Genomic DNA, 22,851 nt, shown 5'->3' on the forward strand with positions numbered 1-22,851 from the left:
TACCGGAAGCTACATCACAAACACACAAACCGTGTTTACCAGAGGTGGCGGAGCGATCGCCAGGTTGACAAAGTTGTCAGGGTGAAATCACGAAAACCAAACGCCTAGAGTCCGCAAAGTTTTCGGATGGCGGATCCCGCGGTGGCATCGGGAGGTTCCCTGAACGCTGGAGGGGTAAGAGAGCCGTTTTTACCCGCTACGTTAGCTGGATGTAGCCGTGTTTGTTAGCTAGCGTTAGCTGCAGCAAGATACTAGACTGAACTATTTGGAATATTTCAAAATGAACCACTTTTCCATTTCAGTTTTAACTTTCTAAATACGTGTACTACATATAGGTACTCATGTCAGACTGCAGAGCTAAGGTTAGCTACGTATTTTACTGATAGCCCATTGACTCCCGTGTGAATGAATGTTAGCTTGTGGCAGTTCTCTCATATCTGTACTCTCCAAAAGTGAAACTCATCTGCACTTTGTGAGCACATTTATGGCGCCATTAGCTGCACTTTTATGTTGTATAGTTTCAATGAGGGCAGCGCCGTGTGGACTAAATCAAATATTACCTCAGTTTATGCTACATGCCTCGATATTGCTATTGCGATACTTGTAAGGACTATTTAGTGTTTTTACAAAATGTTTCCACGATAATACTGATAATCAGGAGCGTGCATATAATGACTTAGCGGGTAAAAGGAAATGTCAGAGGACTCTGAGGTGGCGTTTAAAGTGAAGAACAGCCTGCTGTCGTGCCATCCAGAGTCTGACAGCATTGCATAGATTCTGTTTCCTATGTGATGTTGACCTGCAATGAGCACACATAGTCATGTCAATCAAGATGGTGGAAACATCTGGTTTTGATGTTCTGGAGATCCCGGGTCAGCACGTCAGCTCCAGCTGTGGACCACAGCTGTGTCTCTCCTCTCCTTCTATATTCTGGTGTTTGTGTCCCTAGCGTGGAGGTGGTAGTAAAGCGGCCACCAGCCCGGTAGAGAACTACCACCTGGCCCGGCGCCGGACCCTCCAGGTTGTTGTGAGCGCCCTGCTGACTGAGTGTGGCTTTGACTGTGCAGAGAAGGCCGCTGTGGAAACGCTGACTGAGATGATGCAGAGTTGTACGTATCAGTCTGCTGCTCGTCCTCCTTTACATCAGAGCCTGTTTTCTTTGGTGTATCGCAGCTCTCACACTGTGATTTCTTCACCTGAAGTTTTCAGCTGACTTGTTGGAATTTTGTAGAGTAAAGAAAATTGAAACCAGCATTAAAACTACATGGATGAAGGCATGTCACTGGAATCTATAATAACCAGAGGGCAGAGTGGCTCGGCTGGTCCCAGTAATCAGAGGGTTACTGGTTGGATCCCCGGCTGCCTTGGCGACTGTGTTGAAGTGTCCTTGAACAAAATCGTGAAACCGTGAACTCCGGATGACGCCGCCACCAGTGGTGTATGAATGTGTTTGCATACCGGCAGCCTGTTTAACTCCCCCTGCCAAAAGCGCATGACTGGGTGTGGAGGAATGGGAATGTGTTGCCAAGCCCTTTGAGTGTTCGGTAGACTAGAAAAAAAAATCTCGCTGGGGTTTATGGTCTACAGACTGAAGTCTAAGCAGGGCGTTTATAGCAACCTGCACCATGTGACACAGATCTAGTCAATGAAGGTCAACACAAATCATTGTCTCTCGTGTAAGTATGAAGAAGAGTGGAATCCAGGTGAGTTCTGAGAGCAGAGCGACACACTGAAACAACATAAACTTGCTTTGTTGACTTCCATGTGATCTTTAGCATTCTACGTCTCTGCGGAACCTGCTGCAATGTTTTCTTGCAGGTTTTCTTTTTTTTGTAGGTTCAACTGGATTGTCTTGGAAGTCATTCAGCATCATCGCTCCGGTTCTTAAGCTGCTTTGCGATGATTGTTTTACTTACATTTGCTTCTCTTCCGTCAGCATTGAACAGAGCTCAGGCGCAAGCTTTGTATCGTAACAGCAGCCTCTGAAGTTTGGTGGGGGGGATTTTCCAGTATCAGTAATTTTAGTCCTTTTCATTTATTTTTTTAATGTCTGTCACCACTACAAAGTGTGACCCATTTCATTTCTGGATGAATCCTGAATGGAGGGGGGGCAGATTAAACCTGGTCTAAGGCTCCCTCCCATTAGAGATCTGCTCTTTTCTTGTTATTCTTTTTGGACTTTTCTTACCCAGAGTGCTTTGTGCATTTTGCAGATATAACTGAAATAGGGCGCTGTGCTAAAGCTTATTGTGAACACACGGCCAGAAGCATCCCAACGCTTTCAGACACTGTGGTCACACTTATTGAGATGGGTAAGTCACCATCATATTGGTTCAATATAGTAACGGCGGAATTATTAAAAAGTGTAACTGTGTCCTTTCGACCCTCTGCAGGTTTCAACGTGGACACGCTGCCCGTGTACGCCAAGAGGTCCCAGAGGATGGTTATAACTGCCCGTACGTAGGCACGCTGCCCTCCGCCGCGGCTCCGGAGGATGAATCTGACTGATAGTGGTCTCAATTCTGCAGTGGTTTTAAGATAAGTGGGAAAAAAAAGAGTGAACTTTTCTTTCTTGGTGTTTGGTTTACGCATCTATTTCAGCTCCCGTTACAAACCCCCCCGTGACTCCCAGAGCGCTGGCGGCTGGCCTGAAACGCACACATCCGCCTCACATCCCCTGCCACTTCCCAGAATTCCCAGACCCTCACACCTACATCAAGACACCTGTGAGTCAGCTTTTGTATTTTTCTACACATTATTAGGACTTCACTGAGTCAATGTTCTTACAGTACCTTTGGCACAAAGAGCTCTTCAAACAATCATGCTTCTGGTGAAGTATAATAAACAAAATACACCTGACTTAGAAGTAATTGTACACGTGTAACTAAAGTTTATCAAACTAAGCGTGTCTTCGTTACCACCAAGGTACCACTTTGCCAGAAATTCAGCCCAAATTACCGATGTCTAATTACAGATGTGTTTCCTTTCCTCCAGACGTTCCGGGAGCCAGTGTCGGACTACCAGGTGGTGCGAGAGAAAGCAGCAAATCAGAGGAGAGACGTGGAGCGAGCGCTCACTCGCTTCATGGCCAAGACGGGAGAAACACAGAGCCTCTTCAAGGACGACATCACTGCATTCCCATGTGAGAGATTCGGACCGCTGAACTGCGGTTCCTGGTGTCGCGCACTGTGCTGTACTATTGTACTGAAATGGTGTTTTATTTACATGTGGCGGTGTTGTTGTCAGTGATCGCCGCACAGCCGTGCACCATCCCATATCTCAGCGCCCTCCTGCCCTCAGAGCTGGAACTGCAGACTCTGGAGGAAACGGACTCATCGGAGCAGGACGACCAAACGGACAGCGAGAACACAGCAGGAAACGCCATCAGTGTGAGTCTCCACAGCTGGAAAACATCTGTAGATATCTCTGTCACGTGTGACAGGACACGTCTTAAAAGTATAAGCTGCATTTGAGTTAAACACAATAAGAGAAGCGCCGCTGATTCAGATCGTCCAGAGTCGTGCGACCCATTAGCCAGCTTGTACTTGTGGTTACGGGGGAGTGTGTGACGGTGCTAGTGCTGGTCCGTGGTCCAATCGTGTGATGATGAGAAACCCCTGCAGCGGAACGGTTCTTTTATGTCTAAGATGGAGCAGTCAGGTTTGAGCTGCAGTTGTCCAGCAGCGTCAATGAAGTTGGGAAAGAGCTCCGTCTTTGTCTTAAGTGACATGTCGAGATGTTCCATACAGAGGGCGGCGTTCCCAACGCAGGAGCTGGGGTCTGAATTCCTAGCCCCACAGTAGACGCCCACAATGGTGCACTTGTGTTCTGTTCACAGGGATTTCACATTAAGTCGTGTTCTTAGAAGTCGGCATGAAAATTGGTTTTTAGCTACGCTTGATCCAGTTGCATTTCTTCTCAAATACTGGAAGCTCTCCTGTAAATCAGAGCTCAATAATCTTAAAGGGTTTAAATTCAATTTAAACCTGGAATCTGAAACCTTAATTCTTCCCAAAGCATTTTGTCCAGCTGAAAGCGCCAGGCACCTTCTCAAATAGCCCAGTCAGGAGTGCTTGAGACATTTAGGTTGCTAGGATACGCTGCAGGACACACGCTTAACGCCTCGTCACAGTGCCGCCGTTGTAGCGCAGCGTAACAATGTGGCTCTTGCAGTGCAGACGAGCTATGCTGCTCAAGAAAACCGCTTGGTGGACTTCAGCCGTGACTCCATGTGACTGATGTTGTTGTTTCCTTTCATGAACCTTGATACAGCAACTTGATTTCTTGGCCAGGGGCGGTCACTTCCTTATCAGGCGCCCAATCAAGAAAGAGCCTGTTACTTGACACCATGTAGAACTACGACATGTTGCCTTTTGTATTTTTGTTCTTGATGGAGAAATCTTATTTGGTAGCGTTAATTATGCTTATATAATAATACTTCAGAGGTTGATGGAGGAGGATTCGAAACGAGGCCAAGCTGTTTGTCCTCTGTCAACACTCGTCATGCTAAGCTAACAGACTCCTTGTCGGCATATTTGCCAAACATGACTGCTGTTCTCCACCAACTCAGCACGAAGGCAAAATGCGACCTTAAAGGAGAGTTCTGCGATTGCTCACTTCCATCTGTCTCCTCCTCCTCACTCAGGACGATCCAGGGGCGGACAAGGAGAACTCCATGCTTCCTCCAAGCGGCGTCGTTCCCTCCACGAAAGCCAACGAGGATAACATGATCGACAACCCGTATCTGAGACCAGTCAAGAAACCCAAAGTGAGGAGGAAGAAATGAACCAGCCAAACCAACAGACTCCTATTATGCCACAGCGATTGGTGCCCTTAGCGGTTCCCCCTCCCCTCCCCCGCCCCTCCCTTTGTGGAGAGGAGCGCCACGGCGTTGACGCCTGCTGCGTGAGCCGGGACCAGAGCTGCTTCTCCTCAGGACCGGGACCAACACATGACTCTGGCGGACTTCTGTTGAAGATTCCTGTTTTGTTGGATTAACCGTCTTTCTTTTTTCCTTCAGTAAGCACTCAGTTTTTTTTCTCCCAGATGTGTGTGTTTTGTATCATCAGTGTAAAACATGAACGACACAGCAATCCAGCCTGTTTGTGAATAAAGCACAACACGTTTCTTTTTTAAGTCATGCAGCTTTTCTTCAGAATATGAGAGGGGCACATGGTGGTTTCAGCCATTGTTGACAGAAGTAGAACAGAAGCATCAAGCTGGATCTGAGCCCTCCTGACTGGAAGTGCAGGAACTCACGGATGTTTGGGGGTCATTTTGGTTCTTAAATACACAAAAAACAACAACAATCGATTGGAGAGGAAAACTTTGTTTTTGCAAATAATAAAATTAAAAAGCTTTGGGGTTCATTTTTTGTGTTTGCCAATCAAAAAGGTTGGCTTCCTCACACACTGGGGGTGTTTATCGCCCGGGAGATTCACCCTAACTGGATGCAAGCTTGTTCGATTCGCATCAAAAAAAATTTTTTTTAAGGTTTTTGAGTGGGAAACGGTACTCCTCGCAAATGAGTTTCACATTCAGTTCCAAAAAACAATAAAAAAAGTTCCACGGTGTGGAAACAAACAAAATCCCCCCATGCATACGTCTGACCTCATTAACCGTCCATCATTTCGTCCCCAGACTCGGTGTGTGCCTCGCTGGTGCCTCGAGGATGTGCAGCGCCAGGTTTAAGGGTCAGGGGAGCCCCCACCCCTCCCCTCCCTCCATTATGGTTTTGTTTCTGGATTATTTATGATTACATAACTGCAGAGTCACCAAAAACATGAGAACGCTCTCTTCGCTTCTGCGATGGCATTTTTGCCCCCATCGTGACATCACTCCAGAGGTAGGCAGGAGCGATGTACGCCGACCAACGACAAATGGATTGTAAAGTCAGCAGTAGTTGTGGTTTTAGTGTGGACAAAAATCTGATGAACACACCGGCTGGATTCCCAGCGAGTGTGTTGCTCCGTCTGGTCTAACACACCTTTGCAGTGATGGCACGATAGGAAAACTAGGAAAAGCCTTGGAGAACTCTGTGCTCAGCCCCTTCCCGCTCCTGCCCCTCCCCATCACATTCCTCCTCTGCCCTATCACCAGCACCCAGTGACCAAAATAATACTAAAAGGATCTTACCTGCCAAAGCGCACCATAAACTGCTGCTATGTCCTGACTCTCAGAGAAGCGGTAGAATTCCCCCGATACGTCTGCTTCTCTTCACCCCAACACCCCAAACCTTTAGGCTGTTCTACGTTTCCTCAACAATCACCAGCTCACACTTCCAAGGGTCAAAGATGACGGACAGGATCTCACATCACTTTGACACTGTGTGGCGGAGGAAGGACCCCCGAAAACATTTGGCACCAAACTAGAAGTACAAACTCAGGTAGGCCACTCGACCCCTGTGCCTCACGAACTTTGCCTTTTCTTCAAGCTGGAAAGAGGGGGGAAAAGGGCCATTAAATGCTGGTTGACATGACGAGACAAGAATGCGTGTAACTCAAAAAGAAACGAGACCAAGATCTCAACTGTGCATCGAACGGTTCAGAACACCGCAGTGACGTTTGTTTTAGCCAATTATAAGCTGGTGAAGTCTGACTTTTAATTTCTCGTCATTTTTCCTGTGTAAACGGATGTTTCTGACGATGGGGGGGGGGGGGGGTCATGAAAGACGCGTTCAAGTGATGCAGATTTCTTGGTAAAAATGTGTACGAACCCTGAACAGTGACTATTTTTGAATGCGGGGGGGGGGGGGGGGGGGTCGTCTGGAACTACAAACGGTGAAATCGTGCTGCCGTCAGAGACTCACCTGGCCTTTACTCGTCATGAGTGACTCATTTTGAGGCAGTCTGGACCAGTCTGGCCTCCCGAAGCACCCGGGCCACTGCACTTTCCTGTTGGTGGCCGTGCTGGGAGTGTAACTCAAAGGGCTGCGACACAAAACCACATCCATCAGATCTGTCTGGCATTATTCCACTCGGGGGTGCGCGTTCCTCTCTGACTCACCCGGGCCTAATGTAAGCTGTTTCTGGCTCCTCTTTGAAGCGTGGAGTGTTAGAGTTAAAAGGGGCTTTGTTTTGAGGGGGGAGGCGGGTCTGGGTCTGATCCTGCTGGTGCTGCTGCGGTGAGGGGGTCACAGTCTGGTGAGAGAAGGTAGAAATCTTTTATGTACAAATCTTTAAGTCCGTTTAGCACAACCCTGCTACGAGTATCAAAGGACGGAATCATGAATTACTCCTGCTAATGCTAGTGCAGTGCCCATCGTTTGGGGGGCGGGGCCATGGCTTGTGTGACATCACAAAACATCAGAGCCATCCAATCAAATTACACTGAATCTATTGAAACTTCCTTCTTTGGCCTGCTGTTGACACACTTTTGTCAAATTCTACTTTGACTACGGATCTGTTGTTTTGCCTCCCAGCCTACGATTCCCATGATTCCTTGTACATCACCTCTGGACCTGATTTCAAATACACATATACCTTGCTGGATGGATTGAGTGCTGCAGGACAGCCACAAACGCCTGTCTTTCTTAAGAATTTCTTCCTTGGCTCACTTACCGTGACGCCACTCTGAAGGGAGATTAAAAGTGGAAGCATTATTCATTGTTCAAATTAATAAATAGATTTAGATGCACGCGGCGAACACCACGCTCTCGGACCTGATGAGCGTCGTGGCAGCCAGGGCAGAGAGGCACCGCTCCCTGACATGCCATTTGGATTCCCGTCCTATTAGGAGGATAATGGCAGGGCAAGATTTTCCTCTCCTGGCAGCTACCAAAAGCTACTCTGTTAACAGGAGCTGCTGACATATCTGGAAAAGTTTGGGAGCAGATAAATAATGGACATTTGGCAAAGCTCATGAGCAGTCAGGATGTGGCAAATTGGTGCCGAGTCCATTCAGAAGTGTGATATCCTGAAAGAGATTTCTGCAAAGGCTGTAACGCTCCTAACGATGCGCCCCAAGTCTAAACCCCTCTGACAACACCTGCTAACTCCACAATCTGAATCGATGGCTCCATGGTTCCCAGGCTGCTCTGACACCCGGTGACTGGCTGAGTATCCTCACCTCTAGTATGGAAGCCAGATTCTTATCAACCGGTAACTCGTTTATCTCCGCCATATAATGAACAGGTACTAAGATCACAGGTCCAGACAACATAACAGGCCATTCAGACTTCACAGCCAGCGCCCCCCCCCCCCCCCCCCCCCCAGAGGTCAGATACATTTGAGATGAAAGTCAAATTTGAGCTCAAACAACCGCCACTGCACCACCAGTGTACCATAATCATAGCACTCGCCAAATATCCCATCAACGTCGCATCTGGACCTACTTTCTTACGCACAGTACCTTGCCACAGGACTGAAAGCGGGCAGCAGAATACACGCAGTATCCTCTCCTGCTGGATGGTGTCTTCTCCAACTCATAGATCATGGTGCCAAACTGACAGAAATGGAACTTAGAGGTATTATTGGATGCATTCACAAATAACAATAAATACACTGATTTATGTGAACATGGTCAACACAGCAGTCTTTGAACGCACCATAAGACACAAACCTGATGGCTGTCGTAGCAACCAGGCCCGATGTGCGGCGCGTCCTGCCGTGCCATTTGGTTTCCCAGCCGATCAGGAGCATAATGGAGGGGAAAGAGTTTCCTGTCTTGACAACTACCGAAAGCTACACTCGTTACAGGAGCTGCTGACATCCCCGGAAAATCTTGTGAGCAAATAAATAACGGAAACTAAAAGAGGGGGGAAAGTCCCGCTGGCGCACGGGTACCCGCGTCTACAAGCCGGTGTGTTGACTTGCCGTTCACATGGCAACCGTGCGGGTTAATTAGAGACATATTAGGTTTCTACTGGACGGTAAAAGAGAGTAAAAAACAATAACAACACATGAAGAAGTCGAACACACGAGTAAACGACACGGAAGACCAGAGAGGGCAAAAATAAATAAAAAAAAAGACTTGTTTATAATAAATATCCCAAGGGTTATTCAGTCATAACTTTGAGAAAAATGTTACAATTAGGATAAAATCATCCTTATGAGACTAGAAGGTCATAATTCTGGATTTTGAGATCTTATGTTAAAATAAGTCAGATTTAAGATTGTCAAAAAGCCATTTAAAAAAAAGAAGTCAAAATCTTTCGATTCCCTGGTCCCGAAACATGAACCTCAAGTCCACATCGAGTCTTTCGTCGATGTGGACTTGAGCACTGATTCAAGTTTTTCCACCTCTGGTATTCAAATTTTGAATATAATGCAGTCAAGGTTTGTTTTGGTTTTTTTTTTAAACATATTTATTTGAAATGAAACACATTTCTGTTTGCAAGAACAAACCAAAGTCTGACAGAAGCACAACTGAGGCACTGTTATATCCATTATTGAACCTGAAATTGATGTATTATCTCCATAAATAACTTAGAAAAACATGTGATTGCAATGGTGGCACTCGTCTGTTCTCTGGAATCAGAGCAGAACTAAATCCAATGTAACTCTGGCAACACTTTATATACAGGCACTTGGTTTTTACAGTTAGTCCTTAAATTACAGTTTAGTTGGAATTATTTAAAAAGGAAAAAAAAATAAAAAAGGAAGATTTTGGGTCTGAAAGAGTTTTACAGCATCCAGCAATTACATTCATCTTGGCACATTAAGGCAAACGTATGTAGCACAGTCATACGTCTTTTAGCACAAACACTCAAAACCCCTGCCAAATCCGGAGGGATTAGAAAGAATACGCCATACCAAGCAAAGGGTATCTCAAAGGCGGCTGTGGATTCAGGAATTCAAGAGGCTCAAACTTCTAACCTCACAAATATTACAAAACCTAGAAGGTAGGAACTACCGGGAGGCACTGAGGGACTGCTTCACTCCAACTGGGGCACTGAAATCGATGGACCTTTGGGGTCGTCGAATCGATCCATGGTGTTGAGCTGCATGATCATATGAAGACCGTATACGAAAATTAGCAGCATGATCAAGGAGGTCAGCAGCCCCATCCAAATCCCTGGCGTGAAGAAGCCTGCGCAGTCACTGGCGTAGGAGAAATTGGTAGTGTTTCCCAAACCAAAGCCCTGAATCTGCAATAAAATGAATAAATCAAAACAGCATTCAGCGGAGAGTTCGTCAATTTGATACTCATCATCCATGAAGCAGTGTAACAGAGCAGAATAAAAGTAGTTGTACCTGGAAGTCGACAAAATTGAGCCTCCACTGTGTTGTGTTTGTGTTGGTGTTGTTGGGCACCAGCAGCGCGTCCCTGAAGCTGGTGACGGACTGGCAGTGGAAGGAATACTCCGCAGGGGCATAGATGCCGCGGCTCCCGATGAAAGATCCCACCAGACCGTTAGCTTGCAGCGTCACTGAGTCCAGGGTGAACCAGTTTCGGCCAGAAACCGGATAGAACTTTTGACTCATGGCAAAGCTGGCGATCAACATAAGAAAGACGCTTAGTTCATGGGCATGTCAGACACTCATTCAGCATTAGTGTCATGACATACGTTGTGAGTTGTAAGCAGATGTTTGGTTTCTTTTTTTAGCCAAGCTAACTGTTTCTATCAATATTTATGCTAAACTAAGCTACCCGCAGGAAATTGCAACCCAGATTGGAGGAGTAACTTCCTTCACATCTTTCAACTACTAGTACTACTCATGTTAATACCAATTACCCAAATGCCCAACTTTTTTGTCAGCTATACACTCATTTCCTTACCTTAGAACAATGCCTGACGCATGAGTGAGGACAAGCCTAAAAAGAGACAAGGACACGTTTCACACAGATTATTCAAGAGTTCTTAGGTGGATTCAGATTTGAACGAGCTGTTAGAATGACCCGGCTATTCAGTCACAGTGAAAACAAGCCCACACATTTCATCCAGGTTCCATCAGCTCTGGTGATGGCTACATATCAAACACGCTGGACATTTTCTCTACAAAGCAAGAAAAAGCCTCCTCACAGTGAGTGAGTGTCGTTACACAGGGATTCGGTCGGGGAGGGCGTGGCTGTGGCAAAGTCGACCCACGCCATGTTGAGGGAGAGGCTGACGTTAAGATTCTGAGCCCAAAGCATTATGCATGGGCTCCCGGATACGTTGAACATGATGGGTGGTTTGACGTCAGGTACGACGGCTTGGAGCAAGGAGCGGCCCGCTGGTCGATTGGATAAGGATGTCTCTGAAATCACCTGCAGATATCAGTTCATAAAGATGAAGGATTTTGCTTCATGTTGTCCTTGTTACAAAAGCTGGATGGTAACATCTTACACGTGATGGCTGGAGTCCGGTGTATACCGCTGTGTATGGGGCATTTTTGCTTTCCATTATAGTTAGAACTTTGCCAATGATTTCATCTGTTGAGATGGAAAAAAAAACCCCACATACATGTCAAAACTCTTCAGTTCCATACTGACCAACATGCTATGATTAGACTTTACAATTACTCACCGTTGTCCTGAAGTACTTCCTTGCAAGACTTCTGCAAACTACAAACAAATAAAATCATATTTTCACAGTTAAAAAAAACAAAAATGATTAGACTTGAAGTCAAATTCAAGCCTTTTTTTTTTTAAAGCAGTTTATTTTAAGCTTTTCTACAATTCTACAGTTTCATTTGATGAATTTTGTCCAGAGACACGTACTTTTCCAGCACCTTCTAACTGTGACCAACAAAAGTAGAGGAAAGCATGAATTCTTCTTTCTGGGTGTCTTAATGTGGCATTTTGGAGAATTGTTTGACCTTTTTTTTATATCAATGTTTGAATGGTCAAATATTTAACACCAATATGAACAAATGACAAAACTATAAACTGCTGAAACAACGTATGAGATCTTATTTCCTGTGAGGAATGGTAATAAGATATTTCCATAAAACGTGCTCAGAAATAAGAAGTCCAAAAATCCAAACAGACCCAAAACCCCAGCAAGCAGCTCTGAGAGACACATGCATGGGTCTATGGTGGGCGTCGGAGAGTAAAAACCAAACCACACCAAAGGAAAAGGCCCACAGACTGAGTGTGAAATGCAATCACAACTTCAAGCACTTTTCAAGCCTTTGAAATTCCACATAAAACTCAGCACCCGTGGGAACCCTGTTCTGTTAATTGATACGTCGAAGCGTCTCACCCGGTGCAGTAGGGAAGATTGATGAGCAGCAGGTTGCTGGCAGACGTGCTGATGCTGAGCTGTGACAGAGCGTCCGCATCGATGAGCAGGGGGGAAACGCCGAGCGTCTCCTGCAGCAGAGCCAGGGTGGCGGAGGAACCGGACCACTCTAGAGCAGGAAGAGTCACCGTCGTGGGAGACGACTGCAGTGCAGCCTGGAGAGGAGGGAGGGGCGGGTGAGCATCATCCGTCCCACCGCTCAGACAAAATCACCCGAAGTAGGCACAAAGTCATCAAACCTACCTGCAGGTTTTGAAAGGCACCATCCCGCTGGCTTCCGTACACGCCACCAAAGACCGTGAAGTCATCCTTGCTCAACTGAACAGAAAAGTCCAGAAAAGAGGAAAATACTGTTTAAAACGAGACCAAGGGAACTGATTAATGCGCTTAGCGGGAACGACCTCTTCTCAGGGACTGCAATGCCACATCTCTACTGAATCTAAACGGGTTTCACGGCCATTCTGCAGGTTCTGACTCGTCATGCTGTTCAGTTGTACCGTACTGTTGCAACAAATGAGTTCATTGGGGAATATTTCCATGAACTGTTTCATTTTTTTTAATTGCAAAAGATGACAAGAAAATTATAGAATATATCAGAATTGGGTCCCAAATGAAAAAAAAAAAGAAAAACGAATTGGAATCTGATCAAAATTTGAAAAAAAAAAATTCTTCAAAAATCATTGGTGATTCTTAGTTTTTCCTCCACTGACTAACTGATTAAATATTGCAGCTCTACTCTACTGGGTGGAGGTCCTAAGTTCTGTCCTTCCGGCTCTACTAACAAATTGAGAAGTGAGTAACGAGAAAGTACAAATTCATTAAGAGTGAAACTAAAATCAGTGGTAATAATAAAAACAATCCCTCCCGGAGGACAGACATGTGAGTGATAGAGAGGAAGTGTGATAGGGGAAGTAATGTCAGCGCTCATTGTCACACCTCTATGAGAATACAGAACCGCAGCGTCACATGATCAAGTTCTACCATGTCTAGCATGCGAAAGGATGAGCTTTGTTTCCACAGAGCAGGAGCCACGTTTTTCCTAAAGAACTGACCTTGTCCTGCAGAAACAGCAGCACAGTGTGGGAACTAGAACCAAACGCTGAGATGAGGTAGGAAGCCAACTGGTCGTTGGTCGTGATGTGACCAGCTGCAGATGAGGCCAGTGGCGGTAAACTAAAGACGGAGGAAGAAGAAAACAAGCGTGAAATGTCATGTAGAAGGTTGAACCTTGCAAACCAGTTTGAACGGACAGTGTTAATATGATCAGTTCTGGACCATTAAAAAACATCTGCTGTGCTGAATCTGTCTTCACACTATAACAACATATAATAACATATGCGATTCGCAATATCGCAACAAGAGTACCATTCATATTAAGCTGTTTATTTAAAAGGGTAACTACTGAGCCACTGAGCGCCATTTCAAGGTCAGATTTCTTTAAAGTAAATCAGAGAGGAAATTTGCTCCACAGCCGACTAGAAGGTTAAAAATCCCGAAATGCAACAATCAATGAAAGCTCAACATCCAGTAACAGCTTTCTTCCCACTGCTGACGACAGCGTGACGCACAACAAAAAGGAGTTTGCAAAGGAGAGACGCAGGACTTCTTCTTGCTTCTGAACTGAGGTGGCTGGACACACAACTGAACCCCAGGCCCACCACTGCAACACACACACACACACACACAAAAAAAAACCCTCTCATTATGCAACCTTCCCTTAGTTAAGCTCGTCACGTCCTCTCAGCTGTGACCTCATCAGAGCAAACTAAACCTTCTCGCTAGACGAGTCTGATTGATATCCAACTGCTTTCGACACACAAAATGTCACCTGCACATAAAGTGCTTCAGTTTGCAGGTGCAACTCAGCTAAGTCACCGATGCCATTAAAAAAAAAAAAGTGTCATGTTTGAATGAATAAGACCGCAAATAAGAAGATTTTAAAAGTTATGATTGGGTCTGATCAAAATCAAAGAGTAAAACTGCTCATAAGAAAATCCAAGTCCAGAAGTTCTGATTCCAGTTTGACCTTCTCAGTATCGTTTCAAGTACCTGAGCTTGCATGTTGGTCAGTCCAGAGCATTGCAATGTGAGATGTTGCTGACATTTTGATTGCTCTGTTCAACTTATTCTCCACGCCTGAAATCGATTCGCTCTTTGCAGTAGCATCAAGAGGAAGCACAGCACCACTTCCTGTGCAACTGTTTTACATCAACAAAGAAGTATTGATTTCTGCGATTACCTCAGTTTAATGGGAAGTAGCAGTTTCCTGTTCCAGAGCCAAGAGATGATGTGGTATCAGATCAGTTCATCGCTTGCAAGTATTACCGAGTAAAAGAGTAGTACAGTCTAAACTGCGAGCAAATACTTCTTTGCCATCAGTATCGTAGTTTCTGAGATTAGTAGTGAAAACTCTCACTTTTTTTCAACCACTATTTAAGGAGTTGGGTCGCGAACGAGTAACTAGTGCTATGGGTTTAAGACTCTCAGTCACGTTCTTCCCTCCACCATTATACCAGAAACCAACGAGACTCCCTAAAAACGTACAGTAGTGAACCAATCATCGGACTTTTTTTTCTGTAAGACGTAAAGCCAGTTAAATCTTGGCTAGTTAAATATTGGGATGAAGTAGAGACTGAGTTAGCGACAAGTGTTAGCATTAGCATGGGTGAAAACTTGTTTTCCGTTACAGCGATTTTGACGTGACCGATAACACAAAGGAAACAACGTGTTACCCTTCATTGGACCACAGCAGAAGCGGCACTTGAGCGGTGGAGCTGCCCGTTCCGAAAAGGGCACAGAAAAGGCCGATGAAAGCCGTTAGCCAGCACCTCGGTCCCGTCATGTTCGTTTAGCTTCTTCCGCAAAGTGCTAGGTCACGTGATCTCAAACCACCTGACAGTCACGTGCGGTAAAGAGAAGACTTCCTGCTTCGTTCATTCAGTCTGCTGCTACTGCCGCTGCCCAGCCCTCGGCTTCCTCTCAACTCCGTGACCCGCAGCTCGGCTCACTTTTATGTCTCAGCTCGCAGGAGAAACTTAAAAATAAGCGCCTCTTCCGGTCGTGACAAAGCTAAAGGTCATTCCTGTTAGCTCCGCCGATGTTAGGAGTTAAAAAAGGCGGGTTGAATAAATGACTGTGGTCGGCGTTGCTTTTGTATGCAAGCAAATGAAACTACAATATTAGTAATAATGCTCAGCGACATAAACAGACTTGTGGTGCTTTTTTCTTTGACGCACTTGAACTTTGCCTGTGAATGACAGGTACACCTGGCAACTGTCCATGGTGCTGACACGCGTGAAATTTGCATTTCACGGCATACGTCACCATGACTCTGTACTAGTGTGTGTTTACACTGATAAACAATATGAGACAAATAATCAGAGGAGAGTGAAAAAAGTGGAAATATGTTTCACATTTAAAAAAAAAAAAGAAAGAATGGGGGGGCTGCATGCGTGGCTCATTCAGTGAAAGCAGCTCCCATCAACACAGCTGCGGTCGCGGAGGGATACCAACCCAGCATCCACGCAACGCTGCGCCTACAACTGGAAAGGAAGGAGAAGAGAAAATAGAGAACACACAGACTTGGACAAAAGGCAGTTAGTACAAGCCACAAAAAAAATTATAAACTGCAAAGCTGAAGTCCAAAAGTAAATATGTGCATAAAAATCTCGACAAAGCCATCTTACGGCGTGGGTTTAATCACAGGCAGCAGATCAGTTTGAGTCCATTGTGTGGCAACATGGGAAGCGAAGGAGGAGGATGCGCACTATTTGCTGACGCGCAACGACATTGTTCTAGAGTGCTCCACGATCAGGGCCATCTTTGGTCGTCCTCGCCGGTGACAGTGTGGACTGTATATTCCATTGGACATTAATGCCTAATGATTAATAAATAATATTCAACTTTAAACAAGACGCAGCCGGGCTGAGAAAGGGACCCAACTCCCGGTTTTGGACTCACTGGGATTCTTTCCTTCAGTAGCCGACCCTTCATTTCATTTCTCACGACAAAAAGAGGGCGAGACGGGAGAGGCGGTGATACAACATGGATGAGGAATATGATGTGATCGTTTTGGGCACCGGACTGACAGTAAGTCGTCAAGCTTCATATGCGTCGGGCAAAGATAAAAGACTGCTTGTGTCTAAATGATGCTTTTGTGCAGCCTAGGCCCGCTTCCTTCCATCCGAGGAGTGAAAGGCATCCCTGTGCATTTATGACAATAAGGAAATTGTAATAAGCTCTAGATGCGCTATAGAAATAATGTTGATATTGATTTAGGGGCTCCGGAGGCAAATGCTCAATGAATGATTATTGCAATTCTCGCAGAAGGGGTCGGGGTTCTGTTCCACCCTTTAGCATCTTTTAGGCGTAACCCCTGATGGTCCTCTCCGCTCAGACAGGCCTCCATCCTGAGGTTGGTGCAGGCCCGAGCACGGGTTTATTAAATGACCGAGCCTCTCGCTGCTGCAGTTCCCCTCACTCATCATCACGCCCTATGCGGCACTCACATGCCTCACACTGTTATGGGCTATTTATCACGTCTTTTCTTTGTACAAAAAAATAAAAAAAAAAAAAAGTCGAAATTTCAATTAGTTTTTTTTTTCATGGTGCATAAATGTGCCAATCCGTAGTCTTCACATTTATTCCATGTATTGTGTATTTATAATGTGATAATGAAATTGTTTTTGTTGTTGTTGTTCTTGTTGTTGTTGTTGTTTTTATATTATTACACTGTTATTGTCATTATTCTCAGTAGTATCAGTAGTGGAAGTGTGAAACGATCCGGTCGCGCATGCGCACAACGTCCCTCTGTGCCCTCCCTGCATCCCTCTCAAACTTGCGTTCATTCATTTCAATAATCGATCCCGTTCTTGCTCAGAGAACTCCTTGGTCATTTCAACTTTGTGTCCATTCAAGTCCAAATTGTTGTTGTTCTTCTTCTTCTTTTATTTTTGTTCATGTAGGAATGCATTCTATCTGGGATCATGTCTGTGAATGGCAAAAAGGTTCTGCACATGGACAGGAACCCCTACTATGGTGGCGAGAGCTCTTCCATCACCCCCCTGGAGGAGGTAACAGGCCCCCAGCATCCATAAATGCAATCAATAGATTTTTATGTGCTGCTCATCTCTTTCTTGTGCCATCTGGCCGTCATTTTGTTGAAGTCTCCCTCGTCCTTTCCCCCCAGCTGTACAAGCGCTTCAGTCTTCCAGATAGTCCCCCCGAGTCCATGGGCAGAGGAAGGGACTGGAACGTTGACCTCATCCCCAAGTTTCTCATGGCCAACGGTGAGTTTAAAGAATGTAACATAAAAGTCATCGTAGACCCAGGAGAGGGGCAGATGGTGATCAGCGTCACTTAGAGGAACACATTCTCTTAGAAATACAAACTGAACATATTTTTCCCTTTTTAATGTCACGACATAGGAGATGTATGGAAAAGGGAAAGTGATATTACATAAAACCGGTACATGAAGTACACGAACAAGATCTGGGATGAAAGGTGGATCACGTTATCATGTGTGGAGCATGCGGTGGGTCAGAGTAGGAGGTTTTCATGAGAGTCCATGGTAAATAATACTACTAGGACCACCAATAATAATAATGATAATAATAATAGTAATGATAAGAGGCTGCACGGTGGTGCAGCGGTCAGCACTGTGGCCTCACAGCAAGAAGGTTCCAGGTTTGAGCCCCGGCTGGAGCACAGGGTCTTTCTATGTGTCTGTTCTATGTGTCTTTCTCCCTGTTCCTGCTGGGTTCTCTCTGGTACTCCAGCTTCCTCCACAGTCCAAAGACATCAAGAGGGGACCAGGTTAATCCAGACTCTAAACTGACCGTAGGTGTGACTGTGAGTGTGAATGGTTGTCTGTCTCTATGTGTTGGCCCTGCCATGGACTGGTGACCTGTCCAGGGTGAAGGCTGCTGGGATAGGCTCCACCCCCCCCAGCCTTAACAGGATAAATGGTAGAAAATGGACAGATAATAATGATGATGATATCACTAATAGACATAGTTTTGTCTCCCACCTTGACATGGTCAGAGCAGATTGTTGATAACATTTTTGGTCTGTGTGTGTGTGTGTGTGTGTGTGTGTGTGTGTGTGTGTGTGTGTGTGTGTGTGTGTGTGTGTGTGTGTGTGTAGGTCAGCTTGTGAAGATGCTGCTATACACAGAAGTGACCCGCTACCTGGACTTTAAAGTCGTTGAGGGAAGCTTTGTCTACAAAGGGGGAAAGATCTACAAGGTGCCATCGACCGAGACTGAAGCACTAGCTTCAAGTAAGCCGCTCCAGTGTGTCTGCTCACTTCAAGCATGCAGTATTTGATCAGTGTAGTACTACATAAATCCTGTGTTGTAACCTCCAGATCTGATGGGAATGTTTGAGAAGCGCAGGTTTCGGAAGTTTTTAGTCTTTGTGGCTAACTTTGATGAGAACGACCCCAAGACCTTCGAGGGCGTGGATCCCAAATCCACAACAATGAGGGATGTTTACAAGAAGTTTGACCTCGGCCAGGATGTTATTGACTTCACCGGCCACGCCCTGGCCCTCTACAGGACAGATGAGTAAGTGCAGCAGAGCACACCGAACAGCAATGACTCAGTATCAAGTCCTTCACAAGTCAAAGCTGCAGTTATTAGGAATTCACGCACAAGTGAAGGTGAAATCACTCTTTAAAGTTACTGACACTGACCAGGATTGGGTTTTTGCCCGTGGGATATCACGTAATTTATCTGTAATTATGTTAAATTCATTTGTTTCTCTTTTTGTTTAGCTACCTTGATGTTCCCTGTCTGGACACCATCAATCGTATCAAACTGTACAGTGAATCTCTGGCGCGGTACGGGAAGAGCCCTTACCTCTACCCCCTGTATGGTCTCGGGGAGCTGCCACAGGGATTTGCCAGGTCTTTGAATCAGTTTTCGATATTTTCAGTGTTGTCTCTCCTTACTATTTAATTGGGAGATACATGTCTGCCCTACTTTATTGTAGATACTGAAATTTCTTTGTATAACTGTCATTATCACTGTTTTTGACATCAATATTTTACATTTCATACTCAGTATTTATTGTCTTTTTCTGTTGGTCTTTATTTTTATTTAACTGGACATTGCTACTGTAACACAATCGTCTCCCTCTAAATTCACGGGATTGAACAGTTGTTGTCCACTTGTCTCAGATTGAGTGCAATTTATGGAGGAACCTACATGCTGAATAAACCAGTGGATGAAATTGTGATGGAAGGCGGTCATGTGATTGGAGTGAAGTCTGAGGGCGAGGTATGGCCACGCTGAATTATTAATGTGCGAATGTATCCTCGCGTTAATACCGCAGCGGGAGAAGCAAGTCATCATGCTGTCTGCTCTCTGCTGCAGGTGGCTCGTTGTAAGCAGCTCATCTGCGACCCCAGCTACATCCCCGACCGCGTCCGTAAGGCAGGTCAGGTGATCCGCGTCATCTGCATCCTCAGCCACCCCATCAAAAACACTAATGATGCCAACTCCTGCCAGATTATCATCCCTCAGAATCAGGTTAACCGCAACTCAGGTGAGGCTCCTTGATACTAGTGCCTCCTCTGTTTGATGTGGTGCTTTTTTCCCTCTCTGAATCCCAATGAATATTAGCAGGTTTTTATGATCATAACAGCAACAATGATTGTCCTCTTTACCTTTTTTACCTCCAGACATCTACGTGTGCATGATCTCCTATGCTCACAACGTGGCTGCCCAGGGGAAGTACATCGCCATTGTCAGCACCACAGTTGAGACCAGCGAGCCGGAGGCCGAGATCGAACCGGCCCTAGAGCTGCTGGAGCCCATCGATCAAAAGTCAGTCCTCCGATTTCTTACTTTAAAACAAATATTTATAAAGGCCCTTGGGATTAATAACAGTGGATGTTGATTGAATTGCACTTTTCCTGGCAGGTTTGTGGCGATTAGTGACCTTTATGAGCCCACAGACGATGGTACAGAGAGCCAGGTGAGAGATCGTATCTGCTGCACCGTCGCAACAGTAAAGATGTTATTGCCGGAGAGGATGTGATTGGATTTTTTTTAGGGACACGAGACACAAAGAATAATGAATAGATACACAGTTTCTACCTTTTTTAGTAGTACTTCAGCAGTATTTTGCTTCTTCAGTTACACTGATATCAGCACGCGTCATAGATTAATTGTTTCACGGTTTATTCCAGAATCGCCCTATCAACTGCTGTTGTTGTGAGTAGCTCTATGAACCCCACCTCTCCTCCGGATGTGTGAACACACTCTCTCTATATATTGAATACAATCATATTGGCCCTCATTCATCAATCAAGCCTAGACGCTGGTGCAAATCTGCAAATACAAATCATCTCACGACAGGATTCACGCGTGATTTATGAACACGGTGGAACTCCACCGATCGCAGTCTACAAATGGGTGTCGCTGATAAATGTGGCGGCTGATTGTCTGTCAGATACCACGCCCCCAATATGTTCTTGGTTTAAAAGCCTCTCCCCTTGAGTTCACGGCACTGAGAAACGTAACCCAGTATCTTTAAAGGAATACGTGGCTGGATATTCTTCAGTTCTCCGACTCTGCTCACCAAGCCGCACCGCAAGTTCACGCTAGCTCAGCAGCTCGGGGCTTGACGCGAGACTAGATGGTCGCCTCAGCTCCTGTCCAAATGTGTGAACTCTGAGCTTTGCATGGAAATTTTATGTCCTGTGTTTGCTTCATAAATTTCCACACCTGAAGGAGGCCGGAGTTTTTCATTACAACGCGCTGCTACTTGTGACTATAAACGTTTATCATCCCCAGGTCTTCGCCTCAAGGTCCTACGACGCCACCACTCACTTCGAGACCACGTGCAACGACATCAAGGACATCTACAAACGTATGACTGGGAGCGACTTTGACTTTGAGAACATGAAACGCAAACAGAACGATGTGTTTGGGGAGGATGAGCAGTAAACTGTATAGAGGGGCTTCTGAGAGAGGGCGGGGCCCAGGAGAGGAGGCGGGGTTAAAAAAGGGGCAGAAATGGGGGCAGAGCCTGTGGTAGAAGGTGAAGGGGGGGCAGGGGCAACTGGGTGGGTTCAGAAATGAAATGGAGGAGGGCGTGTGTCTCGGCTCTGCCTGTCTTTAACCATTTGCCTCCTTTTTCTCAAGTCCCTCTCTCTCTTGACACATAAAGCTCACACACATCCACACGATTCAAACACTCACTCTCCCTTTCTCTGTCACCGAAAAGCAGGGTTGACACGGTCTCTCATTCCATCATAGAATCTATAATCATGTCTTAACTATGATCATTAGAGGTGAATTTATTACTTGTTACTGGTGATTTTCCAAGCATTTCATTCTTTCTGTAACATCTTTCTATCTCCTCATATCAGAGGTTGGCCGGGTGAAGCGAGGCTGATGCAACTGACGTGAGGACTCTGTTAATGGCTTAGTGTAGAATCCTCTGGAAGGGTCACCTCCAGTTGACATGCATGCATCTTTTACACACAGTAGTATTGTACATAGACTCGAATAACACTGCGGTATGACGGCTGGACCATTCCACACATCATCGCTCCTGTCAGCCCTGCTTTCACCTTTTACTCGGTCTTTTACCTGTGTTACTTCAATAGACGCCGCTCCTTTTGGCAAAAATCTGTTGGTCGGGCGAAAAATAATGTGATGACATATAAATGGGCTGTTCTGTCAACTGATAGTGCTCACTTTGCAATGCTGTTGTGTTCCCTGTGCTAGCAGGCAAGCTAACCAGTGGCTATTAACCGTCAACCCCCCCCCCCCCCGACAAAACACCTTTCCGTTGTGTGATGTACGTTTTTAAATTTGAATAGTTTCTAACATTTTAAATTATTGCAGAGTTTTATTTCTATATATTCGGTGCACATTTCACTGGCTGAGGTTATGAAGTTTACAGAGCTGAGGTTGAGGTTTTCAAGCTGAACTTAAAAACTAAACAAAAGGGAAGAGCAAAAGAGGTGCGGGAGGGTTTTGTCTAGTGTTCGGTGAGGCTTCGTGTGAAGTATTCCATGAGTGGGCGACGAAAGCCAGCTGACTACAGCTAATTAACGTTGAGCGGAAGTGTGCTGTGTTGAAAAGAATGTATGCGGCGGTAATATTTTTGGATTCGGAAAGTTTCGCTTTTAAGTGAGGAAGGCGAAGACTGAAATTTTAGCCCATAGTGAAAGCACCAGATAGTGTCGTGGTTGTTTCAACCCTCACATATGTCACTGAGAAATCCCCCTAGAAACGAAACCCTGTAAAAAAAAATCAAAACCTGGAGTTGTGAAATAGAGGGAGATATCGTAATTATTAAAGACTCTGTAGCATAGCGAAAGTATAAAGCCACAGTTATAAGTGCCGCCCCAGGAAAATGAACCAAGATGCTTTTGTTTGGTTGAAGCCTTAATTTGGGGTCAAATATTTGGGTCCTTAAAAGGAAAAATCAACAGTTTTCTTTGAACTTAAAGGTGTGGCAGGTCAGTCTTGTGCCAAAAATTACTGGCAAAACATGAGGACAAAAATTCGGTAGGTTCTCGGGTAAAGCTGACTAAAGAGTGGGGATTATTTTCTCCCGTATCTGGGTGGAGTCGTCGTATCTCTGCAGCGTCACTCGCCGCCAGACTGACCGGTGGCTCGTGAAACATCACCAACCAAACAGGAGGGACGCTCTTGCAGTTCCCTG

The 22,851-nt window shown here is 45.5% G+C and overlaps 4 protein-coding genes across 6 annotated transcripts; 2 read left to right on the plus strand and 2 right to left on the minus strand.

Moving 5' to 3' along the window:
* Positions 1-14: 14 nt before the first annotated feature.
* Positions 15-5,269, plus strand: taf8 (TAF8 RNA polymerase II, TATA box binding protein (TBP)-associated factor). The gene is made up of 8 exons (XM_086213229.1): positions 15-174; positions 950-1,109; positions 2,214-2,312; positions 2,394-2,456; positions 2,602-2,726; positions 2,995-3,142; positions 3,247-3,389; positions 4,646-5,269. Exons 1-8 carry the CDS (start codon positions 127-129, stop codon positions 4,784-4,786), a joined length of 927 nt encoding a protein of 308 aa, XP_086069355.1. The 5' UTR covers positions 15-126; the 3' UTR covers positions 4,787-5,269.
* Positions 5,101-8,879, minus strand: LOC147255468 (ciliary microtubule-associated protein 3). Of its 3 annotated transcripts, XR_015117848.1 has the most exons (6): positions 8,560-8,867; positions 8,350-8,442; positions 7,006-7,139; positions 6,809-6,929; positions 6,136-6,433; positions 5,101-5,283 (listed from the first exon to the last, which is right to left on the minus strand). XR_015117848.1 is itself a non-coding variant. In XM_086213230.1 (5 exons), the coding sequence occupies exons 1-5, from the start codon at positions 8,707-8,709 to the stop codon at positions 5,215-5,217; spliced, it is 567 nt and encodes a 188-aa protein (XP_086069356.1). In that variant the 5' UTR covers positions 8,710-8,879; the 3' UTR covers positions 5,101-5,214. The 3 variants fall into 3 exon arrangements, 2 of the variants coding, with proteins under 2 accessions (XP_086069356.1, XP_086069357.1); XM_086213230.1 differs by lacking the exon at positions 6,136-6,433 and having other exon boundaries at positions 8,560-8,879; XM_086213231.1 differs by having other exon boundaries at positions 5,101-6,433.
* Positions 8,880-9,596: 717 nt separating this feature from the next.
* atp6ap1b (ATPase H+ transporting accessory protein 1b) lies at positions 9,597-15,118 on the minus strand. The gene is made up of 10 exons (XM_086213228.1): positions 14,899-15,118; positions 13,219-13,339; positions 12,410-12,484; positions 12,128-12,321; positions 11,450-11,487; positions 11,270-11,355; positions 10,964-11,190; positions 10,720-10,755; positions 10,194-10,431; positions 9,597-10,087 (listed from the first exon to the last, which is right to left on the minus strand). The coding sequence occupies exons 1-10, from the start codon at positions 15,006-15,008 to the stop codon at positions 9,875-9,877; spliced, it is 1,338 nt and encodes a 445-aa protein (XP_086069354.1). The 5' UTR covers positions 15,009-15,118; the 3' UTR covers positions 9,597-9,874.
* An 831-nt stretch (positions 15,119-15,949) lies between these two features.
* gdi1 (GDP dissociation inhibitor 1) lies at positions 15,950-21,174 on the plus strand. The gene is made up of 11 exons (XM_086213227.1): positions 15,950-16,255; positions 17,131-17,238; positions 17,355-17,454; positions 18,311-18,445; positions 18,533-18,731; positions 18,941-19,072; positions 19,346-19,445; positions 19,542-19,713; positions 19,850-19,994; positions 20,091-20,145; positions 20,967-21,174. The coding sequence occupies exons 1-11, from the start codon at positions 16,211-16,213 to the stop codon at positions 21,117-21,119; spliced, it is 1,344 nt and encodes a 447-aa protein (XP_086069353.1). The 5' UTR covers positions 15,950-16,210; the 3' UTR covers positions 21,120-21,174.
* The last annotated feature ends 1,677 nt before the right edge of the window (positions 21,175-22,851 follow it).

Source organism: Aulostomus chinensis, chromosome 9, assembly GCF_037954235.1.
Source record: "Aulostomus chinensis isolate RoL2024-O1b breed Wild chromosome 9, RoL_Achi_v1.0, whole genome shotgun sequence".
NCBI lineage: Eukaryota > Metazoa > Chordata > Actinopteri > Syngnathiformes > Aulostomidae > Aulostomus > Aulostomus chinensis.

What these genes read in the sequence shown, in the direction of transcription:
- taf8 (XM_086213229.1), top strand. Translation starts at nt 127, where the DNA reads ATGGCGGATCCCGCGGTGGCATCGGGAGGTTCCCTGAACGCTGGAGGG. An exon ending in ACACCTACATCAAGACACCT is followed by an intron (nt 2,727 to 2,994) that starts GTGAGTCAGCTT and finishes CCTTTCCTCCAG; the next exon opens with ACGTTCCGGGAGCCAGTGTC. An exon ending in CGACATCACTGCATTCCCAT is followed by an intron (nt 3,143 to 3,246) that starts GTGAGAGATTCG and finishes TGTTGTTGTCAG; the next exon opens with TGATCGCCGCACAGCCGTGC.
- LOC147255468 (XM_086213230.1), bottom strand. Translation starts at nt 8,709, where the DNA reads ATGTCAGCAGCTCCTGTAACGAGTGTAGCTTTCGGTAGTTGTCAAGAC. An exon ending in GCTTTCAGTCCTGTGGCAAG is followed by an intron (nt 7,140 to 8,349) that starts GTACTGTGCGTA and finishes TTCTCTCACCAG; the next exon opens with ACTGTGACCCCCTCACCGCA. An exon ending in ACAGCTTACATTAGGCCCGG is followed by an intron (nt 6,930 to 7,005) that starts GTGAGTCAGAGA and finishes TTTGTGTCGCAG; the next exon opens with CCCTTTGAGTTACACTCCCA.
- atp6ap1b (XM_086213228.1), bottom strand. Translation starts at nt 15,008, where the DNA reads ATGACGGGACCGAGGTGCTGGCTAACGGCTTTCATCGGCCTTTTCTGT. An exon ending in CTGCTGTGGTCCAATGAAGG is followed by an intron (nt 13,340 to 14,898) that starts GTAACACGTTGT and finishes CTCCGTCTTTAG; the next exon opens with TTTACCGCCACTGGCCTCAT. An exon ending in AATCTTCCCTACTGCACCGG is followed by an intron (nt 11,488 to 12,127) that starts GTGAGACGCTTC and finishes ATTTGTTTGTAG; the next exon opens with TTTGCAGAAGTCTTGCAAGG.
- gdi1 (XM_086213227.1), top strand. Translation starts at nt 16,211, where the DNA reads ATGGATGAGGAATATGATGTGATCGTTTTGGGCACCGGACTGACA. An exon ending in CTGCCACAGGGATTTGCCAG is followed by an intron (nt 19,073 to 19,345) that starts GTCTTTGAATCA and finishes CACTTGTCTCAG; the next exon opens with ATTGAGTGCAATTTATGGAG. An exon ending in GAGTGAAGTCTGAGGGCGAG is followed by an intron (nt 19,446 to 19,541) that starts GTATGGCCACGC and finishes TCTCTGCTGCAG; the next exon opens with GTGGCTCGTTGTAAGCAGCT.